The following is a 13,658-nucleotide window of genomic DNA, read 5'->3' as shown; positions in this document are numbered from 1 at the left end:
AAGAACGGGTAATGGGTATTGGTTTTAAGACAAGTTTTAGGAAAGGTTTTGATCCACTTCAAATGTATATTTCAATGAACAATCTTCATGAATTCTTAGACTCTTGCAGTAGGGGGCGCTAGTTGCTAAGCACTCCAAGTGTAGTTCAGCCACTGCATTGCTGACATTAGTATGCTGATTGCTGAATACAGATTAAACACATATTTACATTGAAATATTGTTTACTCTTTTCTTGCTCATTTTATTAAAGAGAAAAGGAAGCATGGAGATCTATTGTATAGCTGCATTTAAAAAGCATTGTTTGTTGACTGAACACTCAGGATACACATCCAGTGTCTTATTAAACTTTATTCATAACTGAATAAATAAAAGCAATCATCTCAAATTGAGAATACATGTGCACTAAAAGGGAACATATTTAAAGTGATACTTTTACTCTTAAGACATTTATGGGAGTGTGATTTTATTACAATCCCAATGTCATAGCAGGAATAAATGTGTGAATCATAACATCACTGTTCCAATGGATCTGTGCTGTAATCATAGACATTAATTGGGATATGTTAGGTTCTAGTCGTTGTTGATACACAGTTATATTTGTGAATATTTCTGATGGCCCTGAAAGTGAATTTTGTAAACTGGATTTCCATAAACTGGAATATCAAGATTTAGAAAGAAGACTGAAACATTTTTCGCATTTTTGTTGTTTTGTTTTTAAACTGAATGTAGTGTGTCTAAAGAAACTGATTTTTTTGTCTGCTGCACGCACCAAACCATACACTGTAAAAAATTATTTGCTGCCTTAATTTTTTTGTTGAATCAACTTAGATTTACAAGTCATTCCAACATACCATTACCCATCCCGATACAGATGAGTTGTTATAACCTATAAAATATAGTCGAAAAAGTCAACTTCATTTTATAAGTTGTAGCAACTCATCTCTTGTCAAAATAAATAATAGTAAGTTGACATGACTTGTGTCAGGATCCTGTCAGAATCTTGTCTTGGTATTTATCTGGTCTTGTGACAGGGTTCTGGCAGTATGGTTTTTGTGGGAGATGCGTGGTTGTAGTATTGATTTATTCTGACCACGCATTTCCCGGGTCTCGCCACTTTTTCACCGATCCCTTACTTATGATTTGTTTCAGGTGTCTGTAATTTATTTTGTCCCTATTTAAGGTCCTTGTGTTTGATGTTCTTTACTCGTGTGTTTGTCCTACTTCTTGTAAGTCTTGTCATCATCTATGCCTAGTCTAGTTTAATGTCAAGTCTAGTTAGTCGTCTGTATTGAAGTTTTGTTTCATGTTGTTTGCCCCATCGTGGGTTTTGTTTTCTGTTTTGTATTAAATAAATGTATTATTTTTGTACCTTCCGTGTCCGCGTTTGGGTTCTCGTTTTGGTCATTCCTGACAACTTGTAAATCTGAGTTGATTCAACAAAAAATATTTAAGGCAGCAAAGAGTTTTTACAGTGTAGAAATGTACAACTTTTAGAAACATTAAATAAAGTTAGGTTTAATAAAGCAACCGAGGAATTTTTTTTCTTTACTTTTGTAGAATAAGCAATTATGACATCTATCAGATGTACTACGGCGGAGAAGTTTCTGTATTTAGCAATGGCACGTTTATTTCTGTCAAACAGTCACCTATTTTGCGTAACTTACTTTGAGGTTTTTGGTAAAAAATAACCTTTGGTAAACCATAAATTACATTTCTTTTCTCATGCAAAACTATGTGATTATGCTCAGAACCTATTGAGTTGTATTTTGGATATATCACAATTGCAGTGTTGTCTGATTCAGCTTCTAAATGATAGACCAGTACATTATAAAGCTTTAATCTTGTGTGTGTTAGGGCAGGATGGTAAAAAAGAGATTCACAACTCTGACTCTCCTCAAGAAAAGCAGGTAAAGATGCTTGTGAGTCCATTACATTGTTCCTAGTTTTACAGTGACTGAGTAACCCAATGCTATAATTACAAACTCCCCCACAGGAGGAAATCAGAGCTAGGTTTTTATTACTGTTGACTGATTTCAGCCACTAATGAATAGGCTGGGTCATTATAGGGACACAGAAGTAGATAATGGTGTCTTGTAAATGCCAGTGTGAGATTCTGAAAGTGGTATATTTAGTTCAGATTTAGTCCTTTAGGTCAGATGTGTCCAATAACAATGAACATTTTTTTCCACTGTCAGTTTTACCTAAACAACTGATGACAAGAGCACCCTAATACTTAAAAACAACAGTCCAACAAATCTAAATAATCTGTGTATTTTTTATTATTTGCAGCTGTTATTATTTAGACTATGGTTTTCTTGTAAGACATTAAAAGTGCAGTGTGTAGATTTTAGTGGCATCTAGCAGTGAGATTGTGAATTGCAACCACTGAACTATATAAATGACCGGATTGCGCATAGAACGCTTATCGTAACAGCGTGAGGTGAAGCCAGCGCAGAGTTCAAGCCGCCATCTTGGTATACCCAACCGGCAGACGGCGTCATTGACTTCCATTCAAAATCATGTTGTAAATTCACCCCCTTTACAGCGTATCAGTCACGCAAGATTATTTTTAGGATATGTGTACGTAAATAAACTGTTCTGTTAATGAAATGGGTATAAATAAAGTTTGTTTTAACATTCAGCTACACGGTCAGCGTTATTTCTCTAAATAAGTTTAGGCAACTTGTAAGTTTAGATAACATAAAACCAGCAAATTATTGCATGCACATACGGTACAAAGTGTGATTATTTATTTAGATTTCAGAATGAGCACGTTTGTCATTAATACTAAATATGTTGCGGTCTGTCTGCTGATCTGATACTGTAATGAAGATGAATGTAATAACTGATTAAAAACTAAAATGTACAACTTTCAGTAAATAACTATGTACATACTTGGGACGTTTTTGTTGTAATAATGTACAGGGTAACTTCAGATATAAAAACGAAGACTAGTAAAGTGATGTTTTATCATTAAAATCTGATCGCGTCCATTGATTTAATAGAATGTTTGGGTATACCAACATGGCGGCGCGGTGGCTTCACAGTTGTGACGTCATGCGCAATCCAGTCATTTATATGTTCACCGTTCACCGAAAAGCACAGAGAAGCTACGTTAGCAGCCACACGACAAACATGTTGTTGCTTAAGACAAAATACATTAGTGCCAAAATGCAGTTTGTCTGTTTAGGGCTACCGTAAAAACATGGCGGCACAAAATGGCGACTTCCATGTAAGGGGACCTGCGGTGTATGTAGATAAAATGTCTCATTATTAAGTAATAAACACATAACAGTTCATAATGTAAGGTCTTTATACACCGCTGATAATATAGTTATGTAGATTATATTGCATTTCGGTCAAGAGATCCTTATAAATGTTACACACTGTCCCTTTAAATTCAATATTTAATTAATTTATAAATAACTATTCATTATTTATTTACTATTAAATTCATACATAAACTAATCTTCAATGTGCACCGTTTGGAAATCAGTCTTTAAAATGTGTAGTAATTAATCTAATTATATAACTGTAAAACATGAAAGCCGCATTACCTTTAAAAATGACTTCAGATAGTAACGCCTAAAAAATATTTTAAACTTAAAGGAACAGTATGTAGGATTGTGGCCAAAACTGGTATTGCAATCACAAACTTGTGGCTAAAACTGGTACTGCAATCACACAACTGGTGGCCAATACCCAACATGACAACATAAACATCAGTTGAGGGCTGCAACTCCACTTTTTAAATGACAATATCCTGGCCAGACCACTGTTGTCAGTGATATAAATATTTGAAATGAAAATGATTTTTTAATGTCTAGTGATATATCAGGGCCATTTTATGATTAATTGATATACATTTCTTACATACTGTTCCTTTAAATAAACATTTTTAAACTAAAAAAGGCTAATTTGTAAAAAATTGTATCAACTTAAATTTCTTATAAAACTTATAAAACTTAAATATTTTAAGTGTAATCAACTAAAGTAATTTTTTTAAGTAGATGCAACTTTCATTTTCTTAGGATATGCATACACCCACAATTAGACAGTAAAGCTTATGATATGTGTTTGTACAGATAAAATATAGTTGCATATTTTATTAGATTGCAAATTCAGCTTGTTTTTATTAGTGACAACTTAAAGTGTGGACAAGTTAACATGTGGACAAATTTTAAAAGAGCAAGTAAATAACTTGCATATCCAATTTGATTCAACTTAAAAACTTTAGGCAGCCATCAGAAAAGCACTTTCAATTTGAAAGAGACATTTTTGAGTATTTTTAACAAACTAAGTGTACATAAATGATTAACAAGGTTAAGTGTTATGTCCAGCAGTCAAAGATCCTACAATCAAATGATATAGTGCTACATAAACAGTAACCCTTCATCATTTGCTATATGGACGAGAAATTATATCAATCAAAAGTGAATGGTAGCTCTCGGTTAACATTTGGTGATTTATCTACTCATGATAAGGACCACAGGTCAGGCTATAGTTCTGTTTAATAATCTCTTGCTCTAGATTTTTTCCTCGAATGCAAATAAAGCTGATTTATGTTCATCTTCATAAATGTGATATAAATTATCATAATATATAACACTAAATACAGACAATGTAAATATATCGGAAATACAACGTAATATATTATAACAATAAAACATTCAAATTAACATAACATGACAAAAACAGAATGAACAAAGATAAACAAATGCAGATACAATGTATAAAGGCAATAGCTATATAATAGCTTAAGTTGGCAACAGACTTATTGTGTCTGACACATGATCATAGCTGTACAGTAATTCATTCATGTTGTATGGAAATGTTATGGTTTTGCACTGGTTCAGCAACTTCCTTTTGGTTCAGTTGTTCATTGTACTCTCCAACACGCCATGACCGATGACCCCTTTCGACAGCATGGCACAAAACTCCAATATACCTGATAGGATCTCAACCAGTCACACAATAAAGGCATCTTCTCAAATGTTCATCTGATGTCACGAGAGATCAACATTCTCATATTCTCCATGATCTGAGTCTTCAATCTCAATCCCAGGAACCAAGCTGTAGTATTCAGTAGACTGGGTCATGTAAGCTTTCTCCCGATCCGCCGAGTCCTTCAAAACCTCGGTTACACTTTCTGTGTCCAGGTCCTGCTTGCCTGCATTTTCTACTATGGAGCAGGTGGTCAGCGGAGGCGCCAGCGAGTCTACCGAGCCCAGTTTGATCTCCACCTCTTCATAGATGTCCCGAGTGCTGCCCAGCAAGTTGGATGAGGGCTGAAGCACCAGTTGGTTCTTCAGTATGCTCTCCTTTCTGTTGTCTACCGACAAAGCTGACTCCCCAGTGGGCAGTTTGGTGTGTGGCCACCGTCCATTGCACTGTGAGTGGTTGGACCTTTTTCGAGCTGGGCTGAATGACAGGGTCTCTTTTCTCTTCTTCTTCCTGCCACAGCACCAGCACAGGACCAAACTGAGGAGGAGGAGGAGAGGAAGCAGGATGAAGAGAGGGGTCAGGTTGGCCAAGCGGCACACATCACTGCTCTGCAAAGACCACACTGTTCGTCCTGCTAGACTTTTTGGAGATTCACAGGTCAGATTACCCACAAGGCCGTGTATGCTAGTGGAGTTGTCATGGAGCATCTCCCACAGTGAGCATGTGCAATCCCAGGGGTTCCCAGAGAGCTCCAGTTGTTGTAGCGACGGCTTGAAGATCGAACTTGGTAGAAAACTCAGCTGGTTCCATCCAAGGATCAGCACCCGCAACTGTTCAGAGTTCTGCAGAAATCGATCTGGCAGGTCCGTCAGATCATTCATTCCCAAGTCAAGCACCTCCAAACTATGGGCTTGAGCGAGGAAGTGAGCTGGAATAGATGTAAGTCTGTTTTGACCAAGATACAGATATCGCAATGAAATGGAGGCATTTCCCACTTCACTGTGATCGATATGACTGATATTACAATTAGTCAGGTCCAAACGCTCCAGGTGATTCTTTAACATGAAAGTAGCCCAGTGCACCTTGTTGAATGTGGACCCAGAGTAGTTCAAGCAACAATTGTTGTTGGGTATAAATGATGGAAAGCGAGTCAATATGGTAGCCGCTGGACACTCACATCCCCCTGTGCTTCCTACAGTCACGCACAGCATTTGGAAAATGTTTAATGCACATAACAAAACAAGACCTGCAAGAAAGAAACATAGGAATTAGATAACTTTCCTTTATATTTAAAGGTGCAGTGTGTAAATTTTAGCAGCATCTAGTGGTGAGGTTGTGAATTGCAACCAACGGCTCAGTCCACTGCTAACCCCTTACTTTTGAAACGCATAGAGAAGCTACAGTAGCCGCCACCGGAAAAACATGTCATCGTCGGAGACAACTTAGTACAAAAGTTTGTCCGTTAAGGGATACTGTAGAAACATGGCGGCACAAAATGCCGACTTCCACATAAGGGGACCCTCCGTGTATGTAGATAAAAACTTCTCATTCTAAGGTAATAAAACCATAACGGTCTTTATACACCACTGATAATATAGTTTTGTATACTATTTTGCATTTCTGTCAAGAGATCCTTCTAAAAATTACACACTGCACCTTTAAGTGACAGTTCACCAAAAAATGAAACATCTGTCATCATTTATGTGGCTTTCTTCAATGAAACATTAAAAACATCTTAAAGGGACATTCCACTATTTTTGAAAATATGCTTATTTTCCAGCTCCCCTAGAGTTAAACATTTGATTCTTACCGTTTTGGAATCCATTCAGCTGATCTCCGGGTCTGGTGCTAGCACTTTTAGCATAGCTTAGCACAATCCATTGAATCTGATTAGACCACCAGCATCGTGCTAAAAACTATCAAAGAGTTTCGACATTCCTACTGTTTAACTTAACTGTCGCCGTCCCGTATACGGGACACCTGTATTTACTTCAATATTGTTGAGGTAAATGTTAATCTATCACTACAAACTATATATTGTTGGAAAGGTCTAAGCCTCTAGAATACTTATTTCAGCAGTGTTTTATAAAATAAATTATGAAGGGAGAGTAATTGATTCATTTATGAAGAGAGTGCGCCTCAAAACATTTATATCCTGCTAAATGTCACTGTACCGCCAGTGGGACGCCTACGTTTACTTCAGGGTTTTGCATTTAAATTTTAATCTAATCATGACAATCTATATATCATTGGAAAGCTATAAGAGTGTAGTTTCCATTTATCCTCACCATTTTGGGAGAATTATGACGTAGTGAGACTCAGTTTCTAAAATGTCACGGGCCAACATGTAGGCCCAATTTGATTTTACATATTTATAACACTAAACCCCTACTCTAAACCTAAAAAATCTTGATAAACTATATATCTGGAAAGCTCTCAGAATGTAGTTTTCATATTTCTAGGTCATCTGATGATAGAAATAATGTAGTGACAGTTTTAGTTACATGACCCCACCCCCCATAGGAATGCAAATTAATTTTATATATTCATAATTCTAATATCATATTATAAATCTTCAAAAATGTTGACAAACTATATATCATTGGAAAGCTCCAAGACTGTAGTTTTCATATTTCAAAACATTTTAGCAGAAATAATAATGCAGTGACAGTTATTTAATAATTTGCAGCAAGAGTATGCAGCAAACCGTTGACACCTAGTGGCCTTTGTTGGTAAAACGACAAAAAAGTCACACAAACCTCATTTTTTGTGATTTTACCTTGAAAATTGAATCACAACAACTTGAGACTTATGGCTTCATTTTTGCATTATTTCTTTTTTGAAATATTTAAATTTTTATAGTTTTATTTATAAAATTAATATGTTATGGAACTATTTTTATTTATTAAAAGAAATTTAAACTGCTATAACATTTTTTCTGTTTAATATTATCATATCCAGACACTTCAGTGAAAAACCTTAAAATGTCTTCTTTAAAACAAGACCAAGATTAGGCTTCTAGACAAAAAAATGCCAGAGTTATATTAATTTAAAGGTGCACATCAAATTCCCCCCACACACTTAAAAGGGTTGGGTGACAGCAAAGGGGTTAAAACTTGACTCTTCTGTTGTTACATCATGTACTAAGACCGACGGAAAATTAAAAGTTGTGATTTTCTAGGCAGATATATACTCTCAAACTGGCGTAATAATCAAGGACTTTGCGGATGTAACATGGCTGCAGCAGGCGTAGTGATATTACGCACTGCCTGAAAATAGTCCCCTTGGTATTTTCAATAGCAGGGGGACTACTTTCGGGCAGTGCGTAATATCATTACGCCTGTTGCAGTCGTGTAACAGCAGCAAAGTCATTGATTATTACGCCAGTTTGAGAGTATATATCTGCCTAGAAAATCACAACTTTTAATTTTCCGTCGGTCTTAGTACATGATGTAACTACAGAAGAGTCAAGTTTCAAATAGGAAAAATATTGAAACTCCTTGTCTTTTTCTAGTTGTGATGCCAATGGTCCAACCAGATTCAATGGATTGTGCTAAGCTATGCTAAAAGTGCTAGCGCCAGACCCGGAGATCAGCTGAATGGATTCCAAAACGGTAAGAATCAACGGGAGCTGGAAAATGAGCCTATTTAAAAAAAATTGGAGTGTCCCTTTAAACATAACTAAGTCACCATTAATTTTAACTGTATGGAAAACATGACACCAGTATTTGATAAAATTGATAGTCACATGGATTCATAATTTCATATTTGCATAACATTTGCATAATCTGCAAATGATTGAATTGATAGTAATTTCCTTTTAAGCTGTTTAGTAAGTGAGTGAGTTCATGGCTTGGGATCAAAAAGAATGGCAAAAACATTACTGTAAAAATTCATTTCCCAAGTTTCTTAAACACGCCACAAATGATCTGCCTCATTAAACAGGTAATTTCCAAACAAGACCACATGTTGACAGCCATTGGTTGACAATTCACATTGCTTAAGCAAACAGAACAAACAATGTTCAGCAAGCACAAGGCACTACATATACTGTATTATGAAGAGTTAAGCACTTTGCATGCCTGTTGTATTCCCTCTCGTTCTATTGTGTTCTCGGTTGGCCCTTAAGGGATCTGCTTGCTTATTTTAGGTTGAGCAGTGAGGTAAAGATCTCGTGTGCATAGCAACATTGCCATGGCTTCTGCACTGTTGTCAGTTGTGTGAGAGTCGGCATGGTGATGCGGGGAGTCAGGGATCAGAAGTCCACGCTTCATGAAGAAACATCTTATCTGGCAACCAGTGGTTGGGAACTGAACAAATATGTAACACAGGCATCCTTTGTTTGCTGGGGTACAAGACATTACATCTTCAGGAAATGCTGTTCTGGTCATGTATAGTAAACAAAAGTGTTTTAATTCTTAAGGAAATAAAACTTTGACATTTTTTAATAGTAAAATGTGCTAATTTATAACTTGTTTAGTATAAATTGTCTTGAAAAGATCTTCACCCTAACACTTTTATCCCTACTGTGAGGACTACTTGCTTTTCTCCCACCAGTATAACATCAGACTTTCCTGATATACACAATGGCAGTGGAATGTGCAAAGCCCTGACAACGCTGAGTTTGAACACCAGGAACGAGACGCGAGGAACCGAGCCAACTGACCCAGCCCACAACCCTACATGCAGAACTGCTGAAGCACTCATTTCAGTAAAGATATCATCAACAGGTGTTTGTTTATCCAACACGCTTTTTTCATTTGGGCTATTCCATAGGTACAAGTGAAGAACATCCATCCAGATAGGTATACACACAGTTAGGTAACATTTAACAGAGTAAAAAAACGTAATCTAATAATGTCCAAGACCACACTGAAGTTTTCATAAAAATCTCTAAATGCTTTATTTAATAGTGCTATTTGTACAAATAGCAATACCAGTTATCTTAGCCTAAGTTACCTTTTGGCATTGACGCAACAAGAAACCCTAACAAATCAAGAGCCAAAATCTTGAGCTGAGGACATAAGTGCTGTTCCCTTTTGCAAACCTCTTAGCTATGGTAAACTTTTATGGCATTTTCTACTAGCTAGATAAAATATACATTCAATAAACTGAAAATGACTTCATTATAGAGAGAAATACATATTTACAACTGTAGTACAACTAGACGTTTTCATTATTTGACACAAAAATATCTTAAGTGTCAAAATCCTTACAATGATTGAATTATCTATTTATTGTGCAATGGGGATCAATGCAGTGAGGTTAAAGTGTGTTTGGAGCACTAAATGTACTTTGTTACATTCATGTTAATTTAAAGTTATATTTCTAATGTTTGAGCGAATGCATTAAGGTATATTTAAACTTATCCTACGTGATCTCATGGCAGAACAATGAGCACTGTTACACCCAGTCCACCAGTTTCCTCTCACAACAGAGCGGACCTTTTATTTCATCCATGCATGTCTTCACAATAATTCTGCTTAACGCAGATAAAACAGTGAAGAAATACATGAAAAAAGTAATGCAATTATAATTACCATGCATTGAAGGTCAACAATAACGGTTTTTAATTCATAAATTAACTTATAAGCCTAACAAATGCTGCATATAATTTAGCTAGGAGATTTTTCAAGATAACTTATGTTATGTATACTTGTGTAAGTTCTAAAGATATGACGCTTACCTTTGTGTGGCATCATTGTGTGAGCTGTTGCTCTGTACTTTGTCCTGTAAAGTAGCTGTCAGTCAAACCACTGGCATACACAGCTCGCTCACTCTACTGTAGCCTACGGTGTGCGCGCGCTGGGCGCGTCCTTCTCAATACAACACACAGTGCAATGTAGAAGGCCTACAGCTTCCTGTGCGCGCGCGTGTGCTTGTTACAACATACTTTGGGGACTCACTATAAAAAAGTAATATTTTAGTATTTACTTTTAATTGTTTTAATAGTAAATACTTTTTTATTAATTGTTGTAGTATACTGTTGAAAAAGTATAATGGAGCAATGTGCACGCTCTTGTGGTTAAAAGCGTGCGCACAGGTTGTTGCGGTGCAACACAGTCCTTCTGATTAGGCTAAATAATTAAATGTGTAAAATTGTACATTAATTGTAAAATGACAATGTTGCACGAGCAATGGACAACTAAATTTTCGAAAAAGATACTGACCAATGCTTCTTAACAAACCTTTGAAAAAAAAAATTTTTTTAGAGGTAAATGTAACCACTAGATAGCAGCATTTTATTAGTAATAGTCCATGGTTTCACAAATTCAGTACGCAGTATTTTGAGATAAAATACCATACCCACTTTTAAGACCTCTGCAATGTGGTAACTCTTACGAAAATGAACCATGGTTTTATTGTGGTAAAAGTGTAGTAACCATGCTTTTGGTGTATTGATTACTATCAGCAAAACTATGATTTTCCTACACTAACCATGGGTGTCAAAACCATAGTTATTTTGTGGTTACCATGGTTTTACTACATTTTTTGTTTTAACTGTAGTAAAACCATGGTTAATTTTCGTAAGGGAAATACAAAATGTAAGGTACTCTTTAATAACGGTTGCAATTAGTTTAAAACTAGTACCAGAACATGCCTTAGCGTTAACCAATGATAAATAACAGAATGAACTAACCACACTCTAAAAGTTGCTGGTGTATTTCAACTTATGGTTGAGTCAAATATGGACAAACGCATCTGTTAAGTTTAAAGTTAACAATAGCATTTGATTTTTCTAGGTTAAAGCAACCCAACGCTTGGTTTGTCCATCCCCATTCATTGAAACAACCCAGCATTTTTAGAGTGCAGGAACCAATAAAGTAAAGTAACTTTACCTAAGACTGGAGTCATATAGTAATAACTGAAAAAATGTGCTAAAAACAGTTCAACTTAATGACAGCTGTTAATAATAAATCTCATATTAAAATCCATGTTCAACAACAGCATGCTCTGTTGTTTTATTTATTCGAGAATGACCAAAGGGAGTCGCCATATGATCTGATACTGCCATCACGTTCTCGCTGATCCCATTTTTCAAACTTTAGTTAGTGTGTAATGTTGCTGTTAGAGCATAAATAATACCTGTAAAATGATGAAGCTCAAAATTCACTGCCAGACGATATATTTTCTTTAACAGAAGTCCCCCTTCCAAGCCTACAGCGAACGGCCAGTTTGGACTACAGCCCTCTACTTTCCTGGTTGAATGACATCAGTAGAACAATTTTTGACGAAACTCCGCCCCCTCCGTCGGCTTGCTAAGCTAAGCTGCTGAATCACAACACAATCTACACAAGGAAGACATCAGCCTGATTTAGGACAGTGGAAACAGCGGTATACTGTACAGATAAGTAAATTGTGTGAAAAATACCGCGTTTTTTACACGTGAAACATTAACGTGTTATATTGCGCATTGTAAACACAATCAAAGCTTCAAAAACACAGAAAGAACGAGACCTTTAATGTTTAAAAAAGAACCAAAGTTATATAAAGACTCAGTGTAAATTAAACATAGAAAATTACAGTGTCCATTTAGAAGCATAATAAGTGCCGAAGCAGGAAAATTTCAGCACCGTAGTCATGTAAAGAGACAGTCTTATCTCTGACGCACTACTTGAGGAATTTCAAAGAGGATGTGGATTCAGCACACAGTTCTGTTAAGGGAATTTTCTCAAGAAAAAAATTGTCATCATGACTCCATCACTGTTGCTTCCAGGTGCGGTGGATCAAAGCTGTGGCTCACTTCTCAGGCTACAGAGAGCAGATCTGACCGAGAAAGTGGTCATACATGCCAACTGGAACAGGGCAAGAGAGGGAGGTGATTTCCACTTGCTGCCGGGGTGTCCTGGATTGGACCGTATCCTGCAACAGAGAGAAATGTTGCAGAATTGGATCAGTGATAGAGATAAGGAGCTGACGGGAGGTGAGTGACACTTACCAGATGAGTTTACGCAAGTGAAAGGAAATCCATTTTGGTCAAAAGTGTGCAGGTCGTCTCCTCCGTTGCTGGAAATATGCTCAATTCGATTACAAGAGGCCTGAAAAACTAGGCAAAGTCAGAGTCAGAATTAGCTATACACACTTATATACAATGTCTGTTTTCAGTTTTATTTGAGCAATGCTTATTAGCACATTTTATTATTCATCTGTGGCTGCAAAACCAAATGTATGCATTATTTTCCCAAACATCTTTTATAGATTTATTCACATCAATATTTAATTTAAGGATTTCTGGACCATCCTAAAATTCTCATTGTGTTTATAGAAGGATCTAAACATCTCATTTCCAGCCTAGTTCTGGTTAACATGCACATGGATCTGATTAAATGATCTAATTTAGTGGTTTTCGAGCTGTTGTTGAACACTGATTTAAAAGAGCCCGATTTAAATCATTACCACTTGTTATTATAATTTAACTACACAGACAATGGAAATGAGCAAATGCGATCATAAATCTTTAACAGCCATAATGGCTTACTTCATGAAACACTCTCTATGTTCTCGTGGGAGAAATCCTTCCTGAAATATGCCGTAAAATCTGCTAAAGGAGGTATTTGTCCCATACTTTGCCGACTAACTCTACCTTGTTGTATAAAGTTAATGCATATTCCAACACTAGTGCCAACTTGTTGGTTCGCGGAAATAAATTTGGAAATGCCTAAAAAAAATTTTAATTTAATGAATTGAATACAGAATAACTTTACATACCTTGG

The 13,658-nt window shown here is 36.2% G+C and overlaps 1 protein-coding gene across 1 annotated transcript; it reads right to left on the bottom strand.

The window, feature by feature from the left end:
• Positions 1 to 2,261: 2,261 nt before the first annotated feature.
• On the bottom strand, positions 2,262 to 10,863 carry LOC129442216 (uncharacterized). The gene is made up of 2 exons (XM_055202134.2): positions 10,631 to 10,863; positions 2,262 to 6,190 (listed from the first exon to the last, which is right to left on the bottom strand). The coding sequence occupies exons 1-2, from the start codon at positions 10,644 to 10,646 to the stop codon at positions 5,007 to 5,009; spliced, it is 1,200 nt and encodes a 399-aa protein (XP_055058109.1). The 5' UTR covers positions 10,647 to 10,863; the 3' UTR covers positions 2,262 to 5,006.
• Between the last annotated feature and the right edge of the window lie 2,795 nt (positions 10,864 to 13,658).

This window comes from Misgurnus anguillicaudatus, chromosome 2, assembly GCF_027580225.2.
Source record: "Misgurnus anguillicaudatus chromosome 2, ASM2758022v2, whole genome shotgun sequence".
NCBI classification, from domain to species: Eukaryota; Metazoa; Chordata; class Actinopteri; order Cypriniformes; family Cobitidae; genus Misgurnus; species Misgurnus anguillicaudatus.
Note: the sequence above shows the minus strand (reverse complement) of the source record. Positions and strands in the feature narration are given on the sequence as shown.